At 34.7% G+C, this 24,874-nt stretch overlaps 1 protein-coding gene across 1 annotated transcript in view; it reads right to left on the bottom strand.

Annotated features, from left to right (window-relative positions):
- LOC123528073 (phenylalanine--tRNA ligase beta subunit-like) overlaps positions 1-15,285 on the bottom strand; it is a 32,290-nt gene extending 17,005 nt beyond the window's left edge. The window contains exons 1-13 of the mRNA XM_053522893.1: positions 15,146-15,285; positions 7,937-7,992; positions 7,125-7,189; positions 6,396-6,452; positions 5,860-5,932; positions 4,941-5,000; positions 4,625-4,680; positions 3,828-3,978; positions 3,338-3,446; positions 2,188-2,320; positions 1,415-1,466; positions 759-820; positions 352-458 (exon numbers count right to left, since the gene is read on the bottom strand). Coding sequence (XP_053378868.1) covers positions 352-458; positions 759-820; positions 1,415-1,466; positions 2,188-2,320; positions 3,338-3,446; positions 3,828-3,978; positions 4,625-4,680; positions 4,941-5,000; positions 5,860-5,932; positions 6,396-6,452; positions 7,125-7,189; positions 7,937-7,992; positions 15,146-15,203 — 1,039 coding nt within the window. The 5' untranslated portion in view covers positions 15,204-15,285. The remainder of the gene's footprint in view (positions 1-351; positions 459-758; positions 821-1,414; positions 1,467-2,187; positions 2,321-3,337; positions 3,447-3,827; positions 3,979-4,624; positions 4,681-4,940; positions 5,001-5,859; positions 5,933-6,395; positions 6,453-7,124; positions 7,190-7,936; positions 7,993-15,145) is intronic.
- Between the last annotated feature and the right edge of the window lie 9,589 nt (positions 15,286-24,874).

Genomic DNA, 24,874 nt, shown 5'->3' with positions numbered 1-24,874 from the left:
TGGATACATTAACAGTTGTTCTAAGCCCCTTTAACCTTGATCAAATAGAAATATTGCCTTGTTTACAGAAAACCAAAACCTCTTAAGAAAACAGTTGTTCGAAAATTTAACAGTTGTTTAAGCTAACAGTCGATTAACTTTTAAAGTAATATTTAAGCATTTTAGAAAACTTAGAAAAACAGATGTATGACTTAAGGATTAGGAACACTAAATTGTCGTTTACAGTAAAATTAAAACATCGTACTAGTGTTTCCCACCAGCACTAGTATTTTGAATCAAAATTTAACAGGCGATTAGTTTAACAGTGAACAACAGGGCCCAGCTCTGTTATGTACAGTAGGTAAAGGATATCAGCTCTGGTGGGTGGGACTTCTACTTTGAGGTTTTTGCCACCATCAATCACCTCTGACTCCAGGTACATTTTTGTCAATAATCTTGCCATTTCCTCTCCACTAATACTGAAATACAAACATTCAGACATGTACAGTGCCCTCAAAAAATCTCACATAGGAAACACCTTGAAAATTATCTGAACATTTTCAGTTTCTTTTGTTACTAGTACAGTTTAAATTATTTTACATTTATATCTTTATTTTACATACCATGAAATCAGAAATATTCATGGGGATTAATTTTTATGGATTTCACAGTTGAGTCAATCCATGAAATTATATTCCAACAAAGAAGTAAAAAGTCATGGGACTGTAGCTGACTATAAAGAGTTAAATATATACATGTATATAGATATATGTTCTTACTCTATGCCAACTTTTTTGTTGATTTCTTCCACATTTACAACTTCATGTCTGTATGCCAACTCCTACAACAGCATAAAATACATGTGTAATGGCACTGTTGGATTGTGTGAGCAAAACAAAGCTAAAGAATGCTGGATTTTCATCCTATATAGTGGCCTTGTAAAATAACCATTACCAATTCAAAATGTGTTTTTCTCATTTAAACTTTAAAATCTCAAATTATATGAGCAAAGACCCATAATAACTGACCAGTAATTTTATCATATCCAAATATAATTGAGCCGCGCCATGAGAAAATCAAAAGTGGGTCTGTGACCAGAATGGATCCAGAGCAGCCTGTGCATCTGCGCAGTCCGGTCAGGATCCATGCTGTTCGCTTTCAAAGCCTATAGCAATTAGAGAAACTGTTAGTGAATAGCATGGACCCATAGCGGATGCACAGGCTGGTCTGGATCCATACTGGTCGCAAACCCACTATGTTGGTTTTCCCACAGCACGACTCAATTATGTCTTCCCCTATACATTTTCTCAATTACCTTAACAAGTAACAAATTGTGTGACTTTGAAAATGCTTGTTGTTGTTTTTCTTTTTCTGGAATACTCAAATGTAATAATAAACTATATAAATAGATAAAATAAAGCAGTTGAATACATACAGGATATATAACTGTAGTACCATCTGGTTGTATCACTTCTGCCTGCTCTACACTGAAAATAAATTTATCAAAGTAGTTTCATCAAAAAAAACAGTTGTCTAGTTGTCCTGCTCCTCCCAACAAAAAACAAGAGCTGTCCGTAAGACAGACAGCCAATGTACTACTATTCGAATCATTGTCCCAGAAGCAGGAATATAACCCTAGATCTTAAAATATCTATAGAGTTTCAATCCAGTATCTCGATTAGTTTTGAAGATAGGAACTTGCAATCAAAACTTACAGGATGTGATGCCTATGCCAACAACAGGGAGAGTAGCTCAACTATTCTTCAAATAGTCAAGCTAAGAAGTAAAATTCAGAGAAATGTCCAATGTATGGCACTCAAAAGAACCAGAGAGGATTTTGGCATTGGAGCATTTTCTGTTTCTCGCATTATCCTCAAGCTAACAACTTTTTTGTCTTCTGAAGGCTTTGTCCATAGCAGTTACCAGCGGCAACTATAAATGTCTAAATTCAAAGTTTCATCAAAAGTGACCAAACAGAAGCGATTCTCTCTACCAGAAGGAAGCATTATCTGACCTGTAAATTCTTTTTATATTTACTGCACTTGTATTTTGTCATTATATTGTAGCACAAGAGTAAGAATTCCAACCACTGTATCGTTACTTTATTTTAAATAATGCTTTTTTCAAAGAAATTTCTCAAGCAGAAGTATTGTGCCTGCAAGATGGTCAAGCTATATGATGACTTTTATATATGGACAATATACTTACATAAACGGTTCCTCACAATACTGACCAAACATTGTGACAACTGTGTCCAGCACTATTTTAGCCTTGGTCAGATCTGTCGCCGTACATTCTATGAAAACATTCTTTGTCTCCAAGGTGATCTTTGTATGTTCACCTGACAAAACAGAACACTGAACTATCATATACTTAGTCTAGTGGAAAAATATTTTCAGCCAATCATTATCTACAGTTCTAAAAGAGTATACAGTGGCTGTAGCAAGCTGTTGGGCCTTTTGATTAATTTGTGACAAAGAATTCAAATCAGTATGAATAAGTCTATAGAATCCATCTTTATTACTGTTTTGAATTTTGTCTTTGTATCTTTAATAAACCTTATTTCTATCTATTGGCTCCAACTTTGTCCCAGGTTAAAATTTTGTCATGTGATGAAGTCACCTAGCTGACTTGCAGACAGTTAAAAGTTTTACCCGAGTTTTGTGTGAAATACTGACAAGCGAGTCAATAATGTTCATTTACCTTTCATATAAGCATTACCATAGTTGTTTTTACTTTACTTCAATCACAACAAAATAAGCAAATCAGTAATAGATGGTTTATTCTCTTTTTTTTTTTGTACTCCCAAAAATGTATTTATATTTTGCAACTGTTTGTTTTTACAGTGATCAAAAATTAATTTCTACAAAGTTATAGATCATTATAACTCTTTACCCTCCTAAAATGAACTGGTCCATCATTCAATCTGGGCAATACCATTTATTATTAGAAGGAGTGTTCACTGAAAATTTACTGACTGAATTGCGAACAGTGCAGACCACGATCAGCTAAATCCTTTGTGGTTTGACAAATGTGTCTTCAGTACCAGATATTACTTTACATAAGAAAATATACCTTGTGGCAGGATATCCATACCTTCCCTGTTTAAACAGCTGCCATTAAGAACAAGTCTAGCATTTCTGTGATTTATTATTTCAAACACAGTATCTTAAGTATTTATACATTTTGGACAGGTGATTTAGGTAAAAAATATTGAGTTCCACTGAAAACTACATTTGCTATCTAAAGTAGAAAAATTTTGTAAAACAGCATTTTAAACAAACTAAACACCATTTAAGTACATCTTGTTCTCAACTTGTGTTTTCATTGGGTGAGATTAAACAATAGAAAAACTTACCATTTATAATAGGGGGCATAGACAGAACAACACCATTTTTATCATAGATTATGGGATACACTGGTTTATCTTGGATGATAGGTAGGTATGTCTTCAAATGACTATCTCCCTGCACAAGATAAAACAGAGAATATTTGTTACTTTGTGTTGAATAATTAAAAACTTTCTTACAATTTTTAGCTGTAACAAATCAGAGCACAGCATTTTATGACCAAAATTCTCAACTGCCTGTCGAACCGAGGTCGCTCTGGTGCTAATCCAATGCTCTAACCATTGAGCCAAAGAATCCACTCCCTGGTGCAGTTGTCAGAGATTTGCTTTGAACTTGCGGGCTATGCGTAAGCAACCTTAACAACCTAATTATAGCCAACATGGGGCCTTTGTGACCACTAACTTCAAATCATTTGTATACAAGTTTTATATGTGAGGAAATTTTCAAGCTGTCTTATGACTAATACGAAGTTCCTGCAGATGTTCAAACTCGACTTACAGAATACAGTTTCATCAGTTCTACAGCTGTGTATTCTTGTGTTTGACTTAGTGCCTTGAATTTAATATCAGCTGGTGGTTTAGCATCGTATATGAATGGTCCTTGTATAGTGTCAAGGTCATGGGTTCCTATGGCAACCAGTGTTCTCCTCCTACATGAAAAAACAACAGAGTACAAGTTTGAGTTATGTATGTTTGATTAATGCAGCCTTTTATCTATTGAAAACTGACCTTTTCATCAGTGCAAAACTTTAACATTTAATTCAGTAAAGCTTTTTTGATCAAGATATATTTGACATTTACTATCAGTAATATAATGAACGACTTCCTTATATGGAAATGCACACTGACAAGCCTTATTATTAGGCTGGGTATTGATATCTTCACATTGTAAATAATCTGTACTATTTATATATATTTTGTACATGTCACTCTGAGAAATAACAAGGAGCTGCGTTCAATAAACGCTTGATGCCCCCGGTGGCATCCTTGTCGATACAAAACAACCTAAATCCAAAAAGAGGTCAAGTTCAAGGTCAAACTGAGGTCAGGTGATGTCTGAAGATGAGGAATGGTCACAGGTTACATCTGCATTAGTATAAAGTCATTCTAGTAAGGGGTACTGATGCTAGATGAAACGGTCCCATTTGGTTATTCTCGCACGAACGGACAAACGGACAGGACAATCACTTTATGCCTCCCGCATCAGTAGATGCCGGGGGCATAAAAAATAATGTTCTTCTATAGTCGAACCTTTTAAAATTTAGCATTAGACTCAGAATTGTATAAATCATTTACCTGCAGATGTTCTGATGGAGTTTATCTTGAAGATCTATGAAACTTTTATATCTGTCCTGAAATACAGATTTGCTACCGTTACAGCAGTTCATTCCTAGCAGAGATCTTTTTTCTTTTTTAAAGCCAAGTTTGGCTCAGGCATTTAGAATATAAAGCATTATAAAAAGTTACTGTCAAACTGAAATAAATCTGAATCTAAAACCTCTAAAAGCAACATCTTTGGTATTTATCACTGCTAAATGTGTATGTGTATGTCGTGTAGGTTCGGTGTGTTCTGATTCAAAGTTTGTTAACATAATGTTTCAACATAACCTACCTCTGTGAATTTTATATTTCTTAGTACAGCAGCCACAGCATGAGGACGTACCTGTCCTGTCTGTAATCAAGAAGCAAAAAAAATTATCTTAACAGTTACAGAATTAAATGTTAAGTCGAAGTTGTCTGATACTCTAACACTATAAAACTACTTATCACTAAGCAATTAGATTTTAAGATTCTTTCACTGGTTGTAGGTGCAGATGGGAATTTCCGGTATCGAGGGTAACTGTTTAGGCGGTTACGAGGCTCCAGCCGAGTGACCACGTAAACAGTTACCCGAGAGCCGGATATTCCCATCTGCACCTACAGCCAGTGATAGAATCTTCTTCTTGCATACCATATTCAACAAAGAAGAGTAAAATATAAATTGAAACAAATGATTTTCTTATAGCACTTCTTCTTATAGTAGCGTATTAACAAAGCACGGGAACTTTACGTCAGTAAACAGGAAGTACGTCATGACGTTACACAGACGAAAACAACATAAGAGTTCCGGTTTTGTTTTATCATCTGCATTGAAACGTTATGATATTTCCTTAAAATAACGTTTTCTGAATCGAGAAATATGTTATAAGGAACAAAGAGGAACTATCAAGGTATTTAATTTTATTCCGTTTTACGAAAAACATTATTATTACTACACACATCTTCTGTACATATGTAGTTCGTTATACGTCATTTACAGCACGAGAGTCATCTTACACCCCGGGGTGTAAGATGGAGTTTTCCAGCACCGGTGAAATCACCAGAAATCCCCGTCTGGTATGCAAGATAATATAATATCCTTTTTGGCAGCATTTTACTGTTGTTTTTCTACAAAGTGAAAATTATGGTGAATATTTGCTAAAACCCTTTGACTTGACAAACTTATGAAGATCATTACCAGACTACCTATGAATAAATGATGAAGAACTTACAGCAGGCAATATCTTGAGCTGCTGTCTCTGACCAGATGCTGGGGCCACTGACTTGTACCTTGGTGCCTTCAACCTGTCAATGATAGATATTTCATATACTAAGCAAACATCACAGGTTGACTACTACAGTTTCATCTAACATAAATTTGCACCATCCTGGCGAGACTTTGTGTATATAATAAATACCTGAATAATCTACTTCATAATGGTATAGTATTTATTTATTTCAATTTGTGTGTAGTTGTTTAAAGGGCAAATAGGAACTTTTCAGCTTTAATAGTAGAGAACACCCTAAATACCACTGTGGGTATCATATCAGGAACAGGCTGGCTCCTCGGTAAAATCATCAAGCTTCCGTAAGCTATCAAGACAAAAGTCCATAAATGTAACAATTCTACATTCTGAGTGTGGTTTTAAACCCACAGTGGTGAGGTGAAAGTAATACAACTATAAAGAGTAAAATCTGTCAGAGAAACAAGCAGAGAAAAACAACACAGAGAAACCAGCAATGAAAATACAAATATAAAACAAGTTACCTTTCCAGGAAAACAAGTAGGGCTCTTCCAATACCTTCAATACAGAGCAAGTCATATCTGAAATATGTGCAATGTAAAACTGTTAAAGAACATAGCTGTTCCACTTGAAAATTTCTTACCATTCTAAGACTGTTTAATGATATACTGTTCCACGTGAAACGGTTTAATAAAAACTTTCCAGCATGTTGGTCATCAGTTTATCCTGAATTCCTCACCAATACAATCTTGTTCTCTGAAAGTAACTGGCAACTTCTTATTTTACATTATTATCATAAATATGGCAATTTGCATTGGCAAGGCATTTTATTTCCTTAATCACTCATCAATCAGAGTGACATTCTAAAAAGAAAGTAATCAGACAACTGATCACGAAATGTCGGCTTTTTTCACTTCTTTAAGATATGCTTTATAAAAAGAAAAATAGGATGCGGTATATACACAATGAAAGAAAAAAATATACCAAGCCATGCATCCAGATGTAGTAAATGAAACAGGATGTTAGACTTTTGATATTCCAACAACAGTTGCCGGGAGGGGTGAGGGAGGTATTTGGTCCTTTGGATTAAGAACAGAAAGACAAACCGCACAGAGAAGTTTTGAGGAAATTTGCCCTTTTTTTACTCAAGCAAACATTTCTAACCTTGTTCAAGTCCACTACCAGTAATTCTATGGAAAACATGGGTTACGTACACTACTTGTCAAATGACAATATGAATCACCCTGTCTTACCTATTGGCTGGTACCTCTATTTTGTAAATTTCCTCATTGCTGTCCCCCTGCCCTTCTTCATCCTCCTAAAATATACACATATATGCTGTTAAGGCTCATTATACTTTTCTGAATACACTGAATGTACTGCACAAAATGTGATATATAAATGAAATTCTATATAAAGTGTGAAAATTTTATTTAACTTCATTATCTGTTGCAACGGCTTGCTCAGAACATTGGAGTAGATGTTCTATACCTTAATGACACCATAGATTTCAATATTCTCATAATTCAAAAAAGGCAGTTTCTTTTTTGAATCAAAAACAGCATTTTTTACAATCTCTGGACAAATCAAGTACAATAAACTCTTCCCAAGCAAATATAGAAAACAACCAAAATTCCAAATTTATATATCATAGTGACAACTTTCCACAACTGCAACATTTTTGCAACTCATTTTTACCTACATGTATTTACATATTTGTGGCTGGAACGTTTTAAATCTGACCAGTTGCAAGTCATTCCCCAAAAAGGGTTAAAAAATAAAAACACTGGAATTCTGTTTTACAAATTGGAAAGAACTTGCTTCCATTCCAAAATTTACTCTCATCTTTCCCTCAGAACAAAAGATACATGACTTTGTTCAAACTGTCAAGAGAATTACATTTACTGTACATTTTGTTTTCACAGACAGTAAATATAAAGTAAATTCTGGTGCAAGTATACAACATGAGCAGATTTCCTCAGACACATCTTGAAACAGCATCCTCCCCTCCCCGTCTAGCTGACTGGTTAAACTGAACATCCTGGTAACATATAAATTCACTTACAGCTGTTTCAGCTTCCAGTCCAAACTCAAAACACAACTCGTCAAATTCTTCAAATGCTGAAATACACAAAAGATTAATAGTTTTATGTTAACGTTACAACTGCCAGTCTGAGAGTGTCTTTTAACCCTTAGCCTGCTAAATTTCTATAATGGACTGGTCCATCATTCAATTTGGGCAATACCATTTATTATTCGATGGGGTGTTTACTGAAAATTTACTGACTGAATAGCGAACAGTGCAGACCATGATCAGACTGCACGGATGTGCAGGCTGATCTTGGTCTGCACTGGTCGCAAAGGCAGAATTACTGCCGCCAGCAGGCAAAGGGTTAATATGGTATTACAAATTGACCAGGTGAAACATGCATGGATTAGCTGTTATAAAATTGTCATTATTACATTATTTTGTTTGCATATCTTACACACAGCTCCCATTTAGGTTAGACATGTACTGAATATGAAATTTTAACCAGGATTTCCATTAGTCGTCATTATTTACTGAAGATTCTGAAGTAAAACAATAACAATTCTGTTATTCATTATATGCAATCAAAGGTTAAAATATTATAGAAATGTGTAAGTTTATCATTTAATCCTTTAGTAACTAGAAAAACATGAACTTGATAAAAAGCTTCCATTACAGCGATAGGAGCTTCCATTACATGGGTTTGTTTCAACCTCTTTCAGGATTGTATTGTCAAGTTGATGGAAGAATGAAAAGCGTTACTTTACACTTGGTATATAGCAATTTTTAGCATTAAAACGCATTCCCGAATCTTTTGCCCAGTTCTCAAGGTTGGATAGATCGTTCTGTAGGATTTGATGATCACTTTGGTTTCTTACTGGTCTATACAGTAAGCAATCATCTGTGAATAAACGAACTTGTGATTTTACTACATCTCGTAGGTCATTTATGTGACTAAGAACATTGATGGTCCCAGCACAGTGCCTTGAGGAACACCTGATAAGACATCTACTGCTTTGGAATGTTCTCCCTCTACAAGTACCTTCATTTTTCTTTCCTTCAAGGATGATCCCAACCATCTGTGGATGTTTCCAGTGATTCCATGATTCAATTTTGTGTAAATTTTTGTTATGTGTGACTGTGTTGAACGCCTTCGAGCAAGGTTGGCAAAAAAGTGGAAATACTCATAAAAGACAGGACAGTGGGAAATACTGGGAATTCCCGAGAAATACTGCCTTTTACTGGGAGAAGCTGGGAAATACTGCCTTTTACTGGGAGAAGCTGGCAAATACTGCCTTTTACTGGGAAAAGCTGGCAAATACTGCCTTTTACTGAGAAATACTCAGTGATATTTAGTACCCTGCAATAAAAAGGTTTTATAAACATAATTAAATCATTTTTTATCTTTGTTCATTGAACCTGTTACATTTTAAACAGTAATTGATACACTGACAGAAGTTATAAAGTAAAAAAAATTTTTTCATTGAGTATTTTGAAGATGAAATTACGAGAAAATACTAAATTGCAGCACTCAGCCCACTGCATTTCTGTACTTTAACATGTTAAGTGTATAAGTGTTAAGTGTATAATTAAGCCTAGCCACATACTAGTAGTGGTTTACAATGATTATACAATGTACTGTTGTTGTAACAATGATAAATAATAAGGCGCTAAAATATATCAAAGGATGTCACAATGATCAGACAGATTCAATGTGTTTAAGTTTGCAACCAAAAATCAATTGTTATCAAATTAATATCTCAGCTGTTTTCTAGCTACACGTAGCTGTTAAAACTAATTTAGCCTTGTTTAGGGATTTGACCATGCTGTACAATTGTACAATAATTATTACAGCCTTTTGTATCAAAACTCTTAAATCTAATAGTCAAGAATCAGTAGATATTTTGACCGAGAATGGTAGTGAGATCTGTTCGATATGGGTAGTTACTGTAATAATGAGGTGCATTTCATATCACGTACATCATGCAACTTTAGAAGTATTACTACTGTGCATCCTTTTGCTATGGATAGGTATCAAGCATCATGTGCTATCGTTTTTATTAACAATTTGTCCATAAATATCATTTTATTATACAAAATGTAGTGTTATTCTACATTTTAGCCAGTATTTCCAAGTATTTCCCACTTCTGCTGTTTTGGGGAGGGGGGTACACCCGGAAGAGAAATACCAGCGGGAAATACCACCCCGGGAACTTTGCCAACCTTGCCTTCGAGAAATCTAATATGGCTATGTCCATTTGTATGTTATGCTTGAACTTTTCATTGAGGTCCTGAATGGTGATTTAGAGTTGTGTTCCTGTGGAATACCCAGAACGAAACCCATGATTTAGATTTGTCAAGATTCCTTTCTAGATAACTCGGGATGAATTTACAAATTATATGTTTGAGTAATTTACATGACACTGATGTTAAGCTAACCAGGCAGTAGTTTTCTGCCTGATGACGGTCACTGCCGATATATTTGCGTTTCGCCAATCCTGTGGTACTGTTCCTGTATCCACTGATAACTGAAAAAATCCGCTAACAGCTGGTGCTAGTTCTTTTGCACAGTTTTTTAGTATGTTTGGTCACCATCTGGTCTAATGGCTTGGGTAAATTTTACTTTAATAATTTTTGAACCCCTGTTTGTTCTATTTTCAACTGAGAGATGTCAGGGATTTTCTTATCTTTTCCTTGGATGAGTGTATTCTTTTCTGATTCCACAGTGAAAACTGGTTTGAACTGATCTATCAATATGTCTGCTTTTGATTTTGAGTCTGTAAACAATGGTAAACAAGTTCCCTTGTCCTTTTAGTGGCACAACTCCTACATTGTCTTGTTTCTTCGACTTGATGCAACTCCAGAAAGGTTTAGAGTTGTTTTTATCAAACCCATCTTTAATAACATTGTTTATATGGTTCCACGCTGAATGACCTTTTTCTTTTTCAGCTGTTTTAAGAATTGTCTGTATTTATCCCATTTGCCTGATTTTTTGGCTTTAGTGTAGAGTCTACATTTCCTTTTAAGTTGTTTCTTAATGTTTCTATCTATCCAAGGTACTGACTTTTTTGAACGTGTCATTTTCAAGGGTACATTCTTACCTACTGATGCAAGTATTCTTGACTTAAAGATATTCTAAATGTTTTCAATATGGCTCAGACTTTAACTGTCCAGTTATTTCACATGATATCTCACAACAGTCACTTTTAATACTTTCTCACTTTGCTTTTTGAAATTTATAATTTTCATAGGTTTATAAAAAGTATAGTAGGGTTTAATATCTCTATCAGTTATCATCATGGCGTGGTCTGAAATGCCAGGGGCATTTACACTAGATTTGAATCATTTCATGAGTGTTGGGTTTGAAGTGAACACTAGGTTGAGTAAATTTTCATCATGAGTTGGTTCGTTGTGAATTTGAACTGGACCAAGATCATTGGATAAGTCTATAAGGTGTTGTTGCACACTTGGGCATTTTCAGGGTTCGAATTTAGCCAGATATTCTACTTGCATTTTTTCGCAAGTGGTATTTTTTTTAACTTGCTAAATGAAAAAACAACTTGCATTTTCCGCGACTTGTCACTTTATTACAACATTAACACAAACATCCACGTGACGAGTCAAGCCAATCGTATCTGCGCTATGTAAATAGTAACTTATTATAGATTACCAAAAAACCCACCGGATGCGGTAAACGTCATCAAAATTAGCGCAGGTACTTGTCAGCAGTTGAAAAGACATGCGCACGGGACGTATCGAGTGTAAACTTCCGTTTACGACGAAAGATGAAAGAGTGCTCCGAAATTCGTTCTGCAAATGACAATGCGCTGCAATGACCGCGAGTTGTTAAAGAAAGAACAGTGTAAGATCGAGACGACCGTTAGAAATGCACATTATTCGGCCAAAAATTTTCACTCGCAAAAAAATGCTGGTGTCTGAAATCTCACCTCGCAGTTTGAAATTTGCACTCGCATTTCGCGAGTATGCGAGCTTAAATTCGAACTCTGATTTTTACAATTTTTTCGTGTAAGGAGGTCCCAATCAATATCTAGACAGTTAAAATCCCCACACAGTACCAAGTTCTTGGGTTTTTCTGCATTTAAACGTTTAATTGATTCTTATAATTTGTTTAGATCGTATAAATTCCGTTTGGGATTATAAAAAGAACCCATATATAAGTCTTTTCTACCAAGCAAAGAAATTTTCACTAGTTCAAGTTTGCAAATCTGTAATAAGATCAACACATTCAACAGTGGTAATGTTACTTTGTACAGCTACAAATACCCCGCCCAGGATGCAAGTACTCCGGTCATTTCGGAAAACGTTGTAAGAGTCTGGGTATATTTCAGAGTTCGGAACTGACTTTTTTCCATACGGTTTACCAGGTTTCTTTCCACAAAGCCACGATCCAGTCCCACAGATAATGTCAGGTATGATGTAGTTCACTTCACTTAAAATAATAAAATTCATTTTTATTCTCGTTTACAATATAGCAGTTTATGTTATAAATTTGCAAAAAAAATCCCTTTTTCCAGGAACAATATGTTCATGGAATGAACTTCCCCTACACATACAGTCCAGCCCCAGTTTGATTCTATTCACTGAGAGGCTGACAACTGTAACCTTCTAATATATATCTATGTTTTGGTAAGAATGGTATCATGACATTACAACTCTGGGACAATACACCCTTGGACTTCACTCCTCCAGGTCTTTACACCCTAGGACTTTACACCTCCCTTATTTATTTACTGTACATATCTATTGTGTATGTGTAGGCAATAATAATTATTGATTATTCAAGTTATAATTGATTTGATCAAGTAGAAAGTGTTTGTCACACTTCTAACTGATAATTAAAAAAGGTTAGTCTTGTAGCCTATGTACAATTTTAATCTACTGTTGATGGGAAATTAAATTCATTGACATTTATGCTGTTAAAGAAATAAAAGTTAATTGTGTATTTTTTTGTAGAATCTTGACAAATATATTGGGGGAGGTTTTGATAGTGTGAAATAAACTAAAATATCTCAAAAATGGATAGTAATAGTGAACAGTTTCGTGCCAGTGTGTTTGAACAATATACTGATGTAGTGTCGAACAGGTTTGAACCTCTGAGAGATGATTGGGAGCCCGTTCGAAATAAAAAACGTGCATGTCATTCAATGTGTGGCTCATCAGTTGAACAGCAACACACCCAAACTGGATTGTCATTTCAACCTTTTCAGCCAGCCATGCACTTCAAAACTATAAAACAATTACCCGTCGATGAAAAATTAAACATTATTGAAAATATGTCAATGTTTGGATTACTTAAATATTGAGTCGATAACATTGAATCTACAGTCTATTTGAATTTTTTGAATTGTGCAAAGCACGAGGTCTCGGATGAGAGAATCAAACTACAATCTGTCCCAGACAAAGCACCCCCCACCCCCAGTTATATCAGAATTGATTGTCGGGCAGTACACAGTAGATGTAGTCTAAAGAATGAGACCTCGGGTAGACTGATTTTACATTTTGATATTTTACGTTGTCTATAGGTCCTAGAGGTCTCAACCAGAAACAATCAAAACTGTGGTGGAAAACGTGGCCGAATGAAATTACGATTTATTAGTAGTCATGATTTTTCTTTAGCCCTAACAGCTTACCTGTTGTTTTAAAACATAAATAGTAAATAAAAAACATAAGAACAGGACATATTTATCAAGAATTTCTGTTGTAAAAAATTTAAACCTCTAACGTTTCAATCGTCTTCATGTAATGGCGGTCGGAGGCATGACCAATGAAAACACTTCGTGTAGTAATGACTAATGTGTTTACCTGTATCGGGCATTTTCCAATATGTAGTACACGCGATTTAGAGTGGGCAGACCAATGCTCGGCGTAAAAACTACATATTTTAAATCTAAAAACTGATTTAACATTAACTTACCGTACTTCCTTATCGTCAGTTTGTAGAACAATCTACGAGTATTCAACCATATTGTTTACATATTTCTAGTCGCATGGTGACGTAATATGCGGGAGCTAAAAATAGTACCAGTAAAACCTGTGCGGTTCGTGCGGAAGTATACCAACGCTCGGCGTACAGCATATTAATCTGCAGGTTGTAATTTTGAACTATTTATGCATTAAAGTGAAGTATAAGACATATCTAACACAAGACATAGGTTATATTGATTAACTAATTTTTTTTTAAGTACATAAACATGTACGTAAATTACCCATCTCTCTATTCTGCATCTATAAATTGAATAAACACATTTTATACAACAATTATCTTAAGGAATTAATTAGAAGTTAATTTGTCACAATTATGTGAGTCTAACTACATGAACTCAATAACTGATGATAGTTGATGATTATATTTCCATTATTTTTGGAAATCTTTTCAAAAGTGCCATTTGTCCACATAGTATATCAATTACTTGAACAGCATAAGCTACAGAAAAGTGAAGTACAATGGGTCCGTATAAAATGCCATGATAAGGGTTTATAGTTTATTTAAGTATATACAAAAATAAAATAATTAAAAAGAAAAATGTTTTTTTCTCCAAAATTCCGCCCGCAAGCTACTTTTGTAAAACCTGTTTTACCAGAAAATCTGTGTTAATGAGAGTAGAACACAAAACTGAATGGCTTTTAGCCTTGCATCGTCTGCCCTACTGTGATCACGTGACCATACCGGAAATGAACCGCACTTTGATAAAATCACGCGTGATGTAAACAAACGAAATGGGACTCGCAAGAGCTGATATTTTAAATATATATGAAGAAATTCCCAGAGAAACGTGATATACGCCGAGCGTTGGTATGCGCCGAGCATTGGTCTGCCCACTCTAAACCTCTGAAATTTTTTAACTGCTATAGTTTGAAAGTTTTTTTAAGGAATCTAGATAATATATACATCATTGGAAAGGAAAAATTACAGACTTTCTATGTATGTATTTCTTTGTTTGATCCGTCGCTTTATTATAACACAATTCCCGCCCAACGGATTCCGTTGGGTGTTATTTACGCAAAGAAGGGGACAGTGATATCACATTCTTTTCCTTTTCTGGTTTGTACTCGGAGGCGGATATCGACAAGTCAAAAAATATTAACGATATTCAACTCTCGAGTACAATTATTTGGACTAACAGTAGATGTAGATGTATTTTTTAAAATGCTGATGCAACACCTAAACAAATTATAAATTTCTGTGAAAGCTGTCAAAATTTGAAATATGTGAAACTAACGTACTATAGCTCCTGCCTAACACCTGGAAAAGCTCCTCCTTATTCACAGACACTGTTGGCATTATTATAAAACTAAAATGTTGTAAACTCTCTACATAAATGAATAAAAATATTGCCAAAATTCTGGCAGCCGGCGAACACGTTTGCTACCAACTTCCGGGTTACATATTTTGACTTCTTTTGAAGAGTAAGGGAAAGGAGTACTGGTTAGAGACCACCAATTGTTTTCCCATTAGGCGTCGAGAAATTCAGTGTAACCCTGGTAAACTACATCCTCTAATTAAATCGGGGGCTGTGTCATCAAGAAACTGCTAAATATCTTGGGATTACTATTAGTGATGACTTTAGTTGGAAAAAACATATTGAAACTACATCTTCAAAAGCTAATAACACTCTCAGATTCATAAAAAGAAATGTACAATGTAATAACCGTAATATCAAAGAAACTGCATATAAAACATATGTCCGCCCACAATTAGAATACTGTAACACCATATGGCATCCATGGCAGAAAAACTTAGCATATGAGATAGAAAAGGTACAAAGAGCTGCAACCAGATATGTTAGGAATGATTACTCATACCAAAGCAGCGTAACATCACTGCTTGAAATTCTTAAATGGCAGAACAGAGAAGAATACATGCATCTTTAATTATGTTGTATAAAATATCACACAACCTCGTCTCTGTAGATCATAACCACCTGACAGCCTCTAGAAATTTAAACTTTATCATTCCATCTTCAAGAACACAATATCATATGAACTCCTTTTCCCCCCGCACGATCAGATACTGGAACGCCTTGCCTTATAACATCAAGAACAATGTGAACCTTCAGTGCTTCACATCTGACCTAGACTCGCATATATACTAATGTCATCATCCTGTTTTTATTTTTAACAAAGCTATACATATTACTGCTTTTACTCTCTTAACACATGCATATCATGTATCATGTAACATAGCAACATGTTTTTAACAACTGCCCCGACCTCCCAGTTATGATCAGAAATTGATTGTTGGGAGTATCCCCGTAGATGTAGATGTAACAGCTATAGCAAATTGAGACCATTCACCATTCTAAGAGCAAACATACAAAAGAAATTCAGGAAGTCGTGTTTTGGTGGATGGATTAGCTCAGTTGTTTGCACGCTGGCTTTCCGATCCAGGGGTCTGGGGTTCGATCCCCGACAGATGCCTCAGGAATTTTCAGAAACGCTTTTCAGTGTTTCCAACCCAACTAGAGGTGTACAGTCAACCCTTGCGTATCGGTGCTATACTCTGGGCACGTTAAAGAACCAAGTGGTCTATTCGAAAAGAGGTAGGGTCTGGTACCCGGATTCCCTATAGATAGATAGATAGATTTATTCGTGTAAATATATACATCACATTGACACAATTACCACACACATGGAATTTATAAAGCACGTATTTTAACACAGTTTGGATATCACAGACATTGTTGGTGACTAGTGCACAATTATGACATATATAAAAACACAGGATAACCTGTAAAAGCCGTGCGGCTTATTTCCAACAGTGTCCCTTGTATCTGAATATCGGTCTCTTCAATTAGTATGCACCTGTCAGACACATGTATATATACACGTAGAGTGCAATTGTAAATAAAACACTTAGTGAACACAGTTCATATAATAAAATACCTCTCCGGAGGGTGCGCCTATCCAAGACACAGAAATTACCTGTAATACATACATTGGGAATACCTAAATTCAGTTATCTTCTCTGGTGATTCTCAAGGTAGTAAAACCAAGAAATTCTATTCTTTCATTAAAAACAAAAAGACAGATAATAATGGTGTAGCACCCATATTAAAGTCAAACGGTAAAACATACATTAAACCAATTGATAAAGCAACAGTCCTCAATAACCAATTTCAGTCTGTAACCAAAACCATTGCATCTAAAACAAGCCTGTGAATTTAAATTATTTGAAAGTGGAAACTCTACCCCTTGGTCTTCTCAAAAATAATGATTCCTCATCTGACTCACAAAAACTGCAAAAAGATCTTAACAAATTAGAAGACTGGGAAAACCAATGGTCTATGGAATTCAATCCTGACAAATGTGAGATTATTAGAATATCAAAAAAGAAAAGCATCGTTAAATTTCCTAATAAACTCCATTATACAGAACTTAAAGAAACAAAAATACTAAATATCGTGGGGTTACCATCAGTGAAGACTTTGACTGAAAAAACTAGAACTGTCACAGACAAAAATCAAATATCTAACCTTTGATCTTGAATTGTGACCTTGACCTTTGACCATCAGGCATAGGTGATGTGTTCAACACGTAATCTGGTCTTGGACGGGTGCAAAGGGCTGTAGCTAGATATGTTTTAAACGATTATTCCCAATTTAGTAGTGTCACATCTATGCAAGAAGCTCTCAAATGGCAAACACTAGAACAAAGAAGAAAACAAGCTTCATTAATCATGTTGTATAAAATCAGTAATAACCCAACATTTGTAAACCATAAGCACCTTAATCAGTAATGAAATCTCAACTACCTTTTTGCTTTTTCGCGAATACAATACCACATGAACTCTTTCTTTCCCAGGACTATTCGTTACTGGAACAACTTGCCTTACAACACCAAGGCCAGTGAAAGCCTAGCAAACTTCAACTCTAAATACTTTCATGCACTAATCCATCATGTCGTTTTTCTTATTTTTAACATTGTATGTAGCAGTCTTACATTTTTACGTTTTCATAATGTAACAAAAGTTATTTTAACAGATTGTCCCCGATCTCCCAGTTATAATCAGTAAATGATTGTTGGGAGTAACCCCGTAGAAGTAGAAGAAGAATTCCTATGGAAATGAAAATAATGACAGGGACGTACATTCTCCTGTCTACAGCAGCAGCTTTCAACCAGAATGATCATGACCCTACCTGTCAAATGAGCAATGCATGTCTTGAAAAACTTGAATACTATGTCTGGGAGTGTGACATATTGCAAAATGTAAGAAACAGTATATTGGGAGATATTAGTGCTGCGCTGTATGAAGAAACTGGTATTCGATTTGATCACCTTACACCCAGGAAAAACAAGTGTGCTAACTGACTGCTCAAATATTTCCAACACCAGCGCTAGAAACATGGACGACAAAATTGAAATCCATAATAGAAGGCTATTCTATGCCATTCATAGTGCTAGATACAAAATGATCAAGTGCCTAAAATCAAGAAAAAGGCATTAGTGAGTCTAATATTCAGCTGCTGGTGCTAACAAGCCCTATCATTGAGATACAGAGACTTATAGACAGTAAAATGTTGAACATAAAATACTGGTTTCAGTGATTTTACTACTATTGCCAATGTTAATATACTCACTCTGTTGTAAGAACTTGTGGTCCGGCCCATTGCTTATTTTTGTTTATAAAATTGTTATATATTCTTGTAAATATTGAATGAGCAATAAAATATGTTTAAACTGAACACCAAGAGGAGGTTCGTCTACGAAGGCGGTCAAGATTCCAAAACGACAACAATATGGTGGGTACGACCTTCCATAAATCGAAAACATTTAAATAAATATCGTATCACTTTGTTTTTCAAAACTATTTTAGTTCCACCAAAATATCGAACGAAAGTAAAACATATGAATAGTGATATTTCATTTAACTAATTTTCGCGTGAATGACATGACTCCCTGTTTACATTGTTGGTACTGCGCGAGAAATTCAATTGATAAAACTTTTTTGTCAATACATATGTAGCAGATTTTGTCAAAATGTAAAATAAAATACTGTAAATGCAGTTAAAATATTCAATTTTGAAAAAAATAATCACTTCTTGGATCTGTATACACGACTGACCAATCAGCACGGACAAACATTACCTTATTCCCAGTAAGTCTCCTGTACTTTTTTAATTTGTGGTCTCTGACCTACTGCAAAGCGCATTAAAGCTCGAAACGTGCATCTTTCAGTTTCGTTACTTTTGTTTAGTTTTATATGTAAGCTTATAAGCTACGTCTTTTAAAATAAAAATGAGAGAGCTATGAAATAAAGTCTTTTTGCACGTAATGTTTGTTAGCACATAAAAATCACATTTTTATTAGCTGTTTTACTAATATACTTTCAAATGGCATCCAGTCCTTATCATTATTTTTTAAAGAAAGAAAAAATTTGATATTTGATTTCATCATATATTATTTACTGTTATTTTCCAACTTAATGACTTTGTATAGATGTAACGCTCTGGGAATACATGGAACCTGTTTTTGAAAGAGTGTAAAAATAATTAATCTTTCTTCTGCTAGAACACGTAAAATAACCTAGTAAAGTTTGAAAAAAAGGCATGTAAGTTTTAAGTATTCAGGTATTATATCTTTATATCAAGTCTTTTACGAAACTATAATGCCTGCCTACCATAAAGCTGAATAAGAGTTGTAAAACAAAATTTCTAATTTATTTATTTATTTCATTGGGTTTAACGTCGCACCTACACAAGTATAGGTCATATGGCGAATTTCCAGCTTTGATGGTGGAGGGAGACCCCAGGTGCCCCTTCGTGCATTATATTTCATCACGAGCGGGTAACTGGGTAGAACCACCGACCTTCCGGTTGGTGAATTTCTAAGGTATTTAAATTAGATGTGGTTATATGACTAACATTTCCAAAACATGTTCAGTTCCATGCGGTTGTGTTTGAAATATTGACAGAAATGTAAAAGTTATATCTAATGTCTTTCTCCGTCATATCCGCCATGATAATATTTAATCATTTTACAATATTTCTTGTTTATTTTGTTTTTATTTCACTCAACATGCTCAAGATAAGTTTCATATTCTGGAAATTTATTTGTGTTTTATAGTCTTCATCGATAACCCATTCCTCATCCAGAAAAATGTTAATGATTGCAGTTGGAGGTTAGTTCAAGACAGAGAAGAAGCTCAAATTCCAAAAGCTTCTCTGTCGAAGCAGGACTGACTGGTTCCTCACTTTGTTTGTGTATAAGTTTATTTATAGTCTCCACGGGTACCTTCTGCTTATGCACATGCTTTAGAACACCGGGGAAGTGCGCTTGTAATACTGAGGAAGGGAAGACTTAAAGCCCTCGACTGTCTGTGCGCATATATCACTTGACAGACGGTTCCAGTACATAGTCGTTTTGAAAAAAAAAAGATTTTATTCTTTTTTTTTTTTTTTGCACTTTTTGTTATAGCCCACAGTGTTTTTTAAAAATACTTTCCACTATTTTTTTTTTTAAAAAATTTGGGGGGTATTTATTTTTTAATTTGTCTCTTGCTTCTAGCTGATTTGATGAATCTCGGGGGGGTTATAGTGAAAACCCCTCAAAACCACTTTATACAGGAAGCCGAGCGGCGGGATCTGCAATGATCTTAATTGTAAAGGGGGAAAGACCCCAAATTTCTTGTGCACCCCTTTTTGGCCCATTCATTGTTGGTTTTGTAGTCGTTTTTTATAACTTTATGCTTGACGTTGCACCCTTTCAATTTTGGGTGACCCTTTTTGTAATTTAGGGGCCCATATAACGGCTCCGTATTCCTTAAGGCCCCCTTCCCATTGAGTTTATATGCGGGTTTTCTTAGTCTTTAGTACTTTTTCAAATTTTTTCCCTACGAAAACCCCCCCCTTGTAAAAATTGGTTTTCTTGGGCAAATTAGTAATTTGTACCCATATGTGCAATTCCTCCAGAAGGTGAAAGAAAATTTTAGTGGGAGGGTAGGGGCAAGTAGGGGAAGATGCCCCCAATTTCCCAGGAGTTTCCCCCTGGTTTTTTTCGCGTCCCAGGTGTAAACACCCTTTCAGGGTTACCTTACCCCCAATTTTAGAAATTTTTATTTAGAGAAGGGGGGGAATTTTGGGGAAATCACGGGTTTCTTTAGTCAAACATTTTTTCCCACTGGACCACTGGGGTCGCTTTTCCCCACTTTTTAAGGGTTTGTGGGCGGGAAAAAATTTCATTTTACTAATTACCGGGGCAGAGACTGTGTTTGGGTTTAAACTATAAAATGTGCGAGTACCCTATTACCCGTGCGCCTATTTACCCTTAGATTTTCACCCTGCCCGGAAAACAAGCTAACAAAGTTGACAATTTTGGTTCACAGTCCGTCGTTTTTGTTTAGGTTTATTCAATAAGTTCTTTCAAAAATGGTCGGTCGTGTTGAGCGACCCTTGGGGTTTTTCCCCCACTTTTTCTTTCCCATAAGAAACCAAAAAATCATCGGTTTTGGAATGGGCTGAGTTGAAAGTCCCAAAATGCCTCGTTTTATCGCAGGTTTTTAAAAAAAAGTACTTAAATTTTGGGGAGATTTTTTTGGGGATTTTTTCCCCCTTATAATTTTGCTTAAACTATTTGAAACTTAGAACCTTTCCCCTACTTTTAAAAAAGGGGCGACCTTATTTATTGAACGGTTAAAAAAAATTTTACCAAAAAGTCTTGGTTACAAAAAGTAAAAGGGGATGAATTTTTACGGCCCTCGGGAATTTGAAAATTTTAAGTGTCAGTAAAAAAAATTTCATGGTAAAATATTATTTTAATTCACCTATTTTCGTTAAAACAAATTATCTTTTTAATTTCAAAATTAATTAAATCACCCAAACAAAGTTTTAAATTTGTTTTAAGATCTTTTTGTCTCAATTTAAAAAATTTTATTCTTAAATAAACTTTATTAAATTTTCATGTTGGTCCAAAGTGTGACTTTTCGAAATTGTAATAAAAATATAAACCCACTTTTTTAAAAACTGCCATTACGCCGCGTTTTTGTTTTTTACCGGGCCCTTGGGTCTTTTTTTATTTTTCTCAGTGTTGTCATCACATGCTAGTATCCCTTTAATGAGAAATCCCTTGAAACTTAAAAATAAACTTGAAAAAAATGCATTATCCCTTTTTGCAGAAACTTTGGTTTTTTTTAGCTCTCTTAGATAAGCAATAATTTTTCTTTTTCTGCTTTTTTCGTTTTAAAAAAATATAAAAATCATTTAATTTTTTTTGGGAAAATTTAGAATTATCCCAAAATTCGGTTTTTGGGCCCTTTTATCATCGCCCGGCGTTCCAAAAAACTCCGTGGTTTGAAAAAACCAAAAATTAAAAAATACTGTTTTTCCCGTCCCCCCAAAAAAATAAATTTTAAAAAAACCCTGTTTACCCCCCCCCTTCCCCCCCCCCCCCCCCAACTGTTCCTCGATGGTTTTTATTTCCCCAATTTATTTTATTACTTTAATAGTGGTATGAGGGTTTAAAGTAATCGACTTTCCTGTGTGTTTGTTTCTTAATTTTTTCAGTTTGGACGTAATAATCCCATTAAAATTAAGCTGTATGCAAATTTCCCGGATACTCACAAATTGGGATTTTCCCGGTTTTGAAAATTTAATTTTTAAAAAGATCTCCCACTGGTTTCAAATGTAAATGGGAATTTTTTGGTATTTTTTCCCACTGCAAATTGACTTGGCCTTAAACTTTGTACCGGGTTTTTAACTTTTGGGGTTACTGCTTTATCCTTTTTGGGGTATAATAAAATTTTGTGCCTTTTTCTGATCGCTCAAAGTTTTCAATTTAATGGAAACCCGGATGCAATTTTAGAAAGTCTTGTAGGGAAAAATTATTTATTTTTTGAGTTTTTTTGGGCCTTGTTAATTGTAATTTTAAAAATAAAATTTTTTTTTCATACCCTTTTTGGTAGCATTTAAAGGAAACTTTTTAGGAATGATCGATTTTTAGGGCGGGCCTGGTTTTAAATTTTAAATTACAAAAATAGCTCTTTGGGACTTTTCAAAAAACTACATGTCCTTTTTTTCTCCTGCTTCACTTTTAAACCCTCGGGGTTTTCTCTGGGAAAAAAGTTTTGATGCACTTTTTATTTTAATCTCTGTTTAAATATAAAATGCATCTATTGATTGAAATTATTACTTGGGGATTTTTTTCAAACTTAAATGTTGTTCCTATTATGACCCCAATTTTATTTAAAACAAACTGACACCATATTTTAGGAGTTATCCCCCCCTTTTTATTTAAAATTTTTGGGTTTTAAAGTTTTGATGCTTTTTTCCACTTTATTTTTTTTTGGTCCCCCTCAGATATTCTACTGTTACGGGGACGGGAGGGGTTCTTAAAAATTTAAAAGTACATTTAAATTGGTTTTTCCACATTTTTCCCCCTTTAGACCCTGTGACCCCTTTAAATTTTTGGAAAACCAAAAATTTGAAATGAATTAACACCTTTTCAAAAATTTTCGGGTTTAAAATTTTAAAGGGAAATGCATTTTAAACTCTATATCTTTTGTTCATGTATAATTCCCTTTAAAAACAAATTTGATTAAATTTTTAAATTTTTTTGGTCCTGATATGATCACCTGCTCATTTTAAACCCAAGATCCTTAACTCCCTAAAATTTTGTAATGAACCCATTTTCCCCCATTTTTTTATATCCAGATTTTTTTTTGGGTTTTTTTTTTTGACATTTTTTTTTTCTTTCATTTTGGGGACATTATTTGCTGGCCCCCCTGGCCCGGCTGGGAAAAAAATATTTCATAAATTACTTTTAAAAAACAGTTTTTATTTAAATAACCCAAAAGGCCAATCTATAATGGGGGTGTTGGGTGGGCCCCCTTCCCGTCAAAAAATGTCTTTACGGGTTTTCCCCAAAAAATGTTTTTACATGGGGTTTTTTATTCCCCCCTTCCCCCCCAAATACTGAGCAATTTTTTCCCCCAAATCACGGGCCTGGCGTCTTCCCCCCCTGGTAAAAAGAGCCTGAAAGGGGGATGAGTTAAATATAGAGTAATAGAGGGTTTATTTCAACCTTAAAGGGGTTCGTCAAAATTTCGTGGGAAAAAATTGGGGGGTTCCCCGGGGAACCATGATAGACCTCTAGTTGCAAAATTGTAGGGGGGTTTTAGTAATCAAATTAGACAATATAAGGAAAAGGCATTTGGCCCCGGATTTATCCAGCACCATGGTACAAAGAGCCATTTTTTCCCTTTTTTTTACCTAAAACTTAAGTTATTTTTTGTTTCCACTTCTCTTTGTCCTGCTGTGAAATCTTTAAATATTTGTGGGGGACTTACTTTCGTGGATTTCATGGTTGAGTCAATCCATGAAATTTTTCCCCAAAGAAAAAGGGAAAATTCCATTCATTTTATGTTCAAAAATTAAAAATCCACGAATTCATATCCCCATGAAATTTCTGTTTTTTTCAAATTTTATTTTCAAAAAGTAAAATTTTAAATGGATTTTTACTCAAACTGAAATTAAATTAAATTAACCCGTTTTTCCCCTATTTATTATCCCCTATCTTGGGTATTAAAATTTTCCCATGATAGCCTACTTTCCTATGGGATATTTCAAAGTCAGGCAAAAAAAATAAACAAATTTATTGTCCCCCTCAACATTTTTTCTTTTTCACTGAGTTTGGCCCCCCCGATTTATGTCAAACCATTTTTCTGTTGTAAATTTTCCCCTTCGCCCTAAAGGAAAATAGGGCCCCGTTTATGTCCCCTAAAATCTGCAAAAATCTGTTGCAAAAACATTTTTTGTCTGTTTCTATTTTTTTACCAAAACCCAAAGTCTGGGGAATTTAACAAAATAATTGGGGGCTTACTACCAATTAGAAAAGGCATATTATCAGCCAACTTGGACAGATTTTTTTATTTCATAATTAAAAAGTCCTTTAAAAAGGTATTTTTTTTAAAAAAACCCGACTTTTTTTCCTTTCTATGGATTTGGGAAATTTTTTTTGGGG

This window comes from Mercenaria mercenaria, chromosome 14, assembly GCF_021730395.1.
Source record: "Mercenaria mercenaria strain notata chromosome 14, MADL_Memer_1, whole genome shotgun sequence".
Taxonomy (NCBI): Eukaryota; Metazoa; Mollusca; class Bivalvia; order Venerida; family Veneridae; genus Mercenaria; species Mercenaria mercenaria.
Note: the sequence above shows the minus strand (reverse complement) of the source record. Positions and strands in the feature narration are given on the sequence as shown.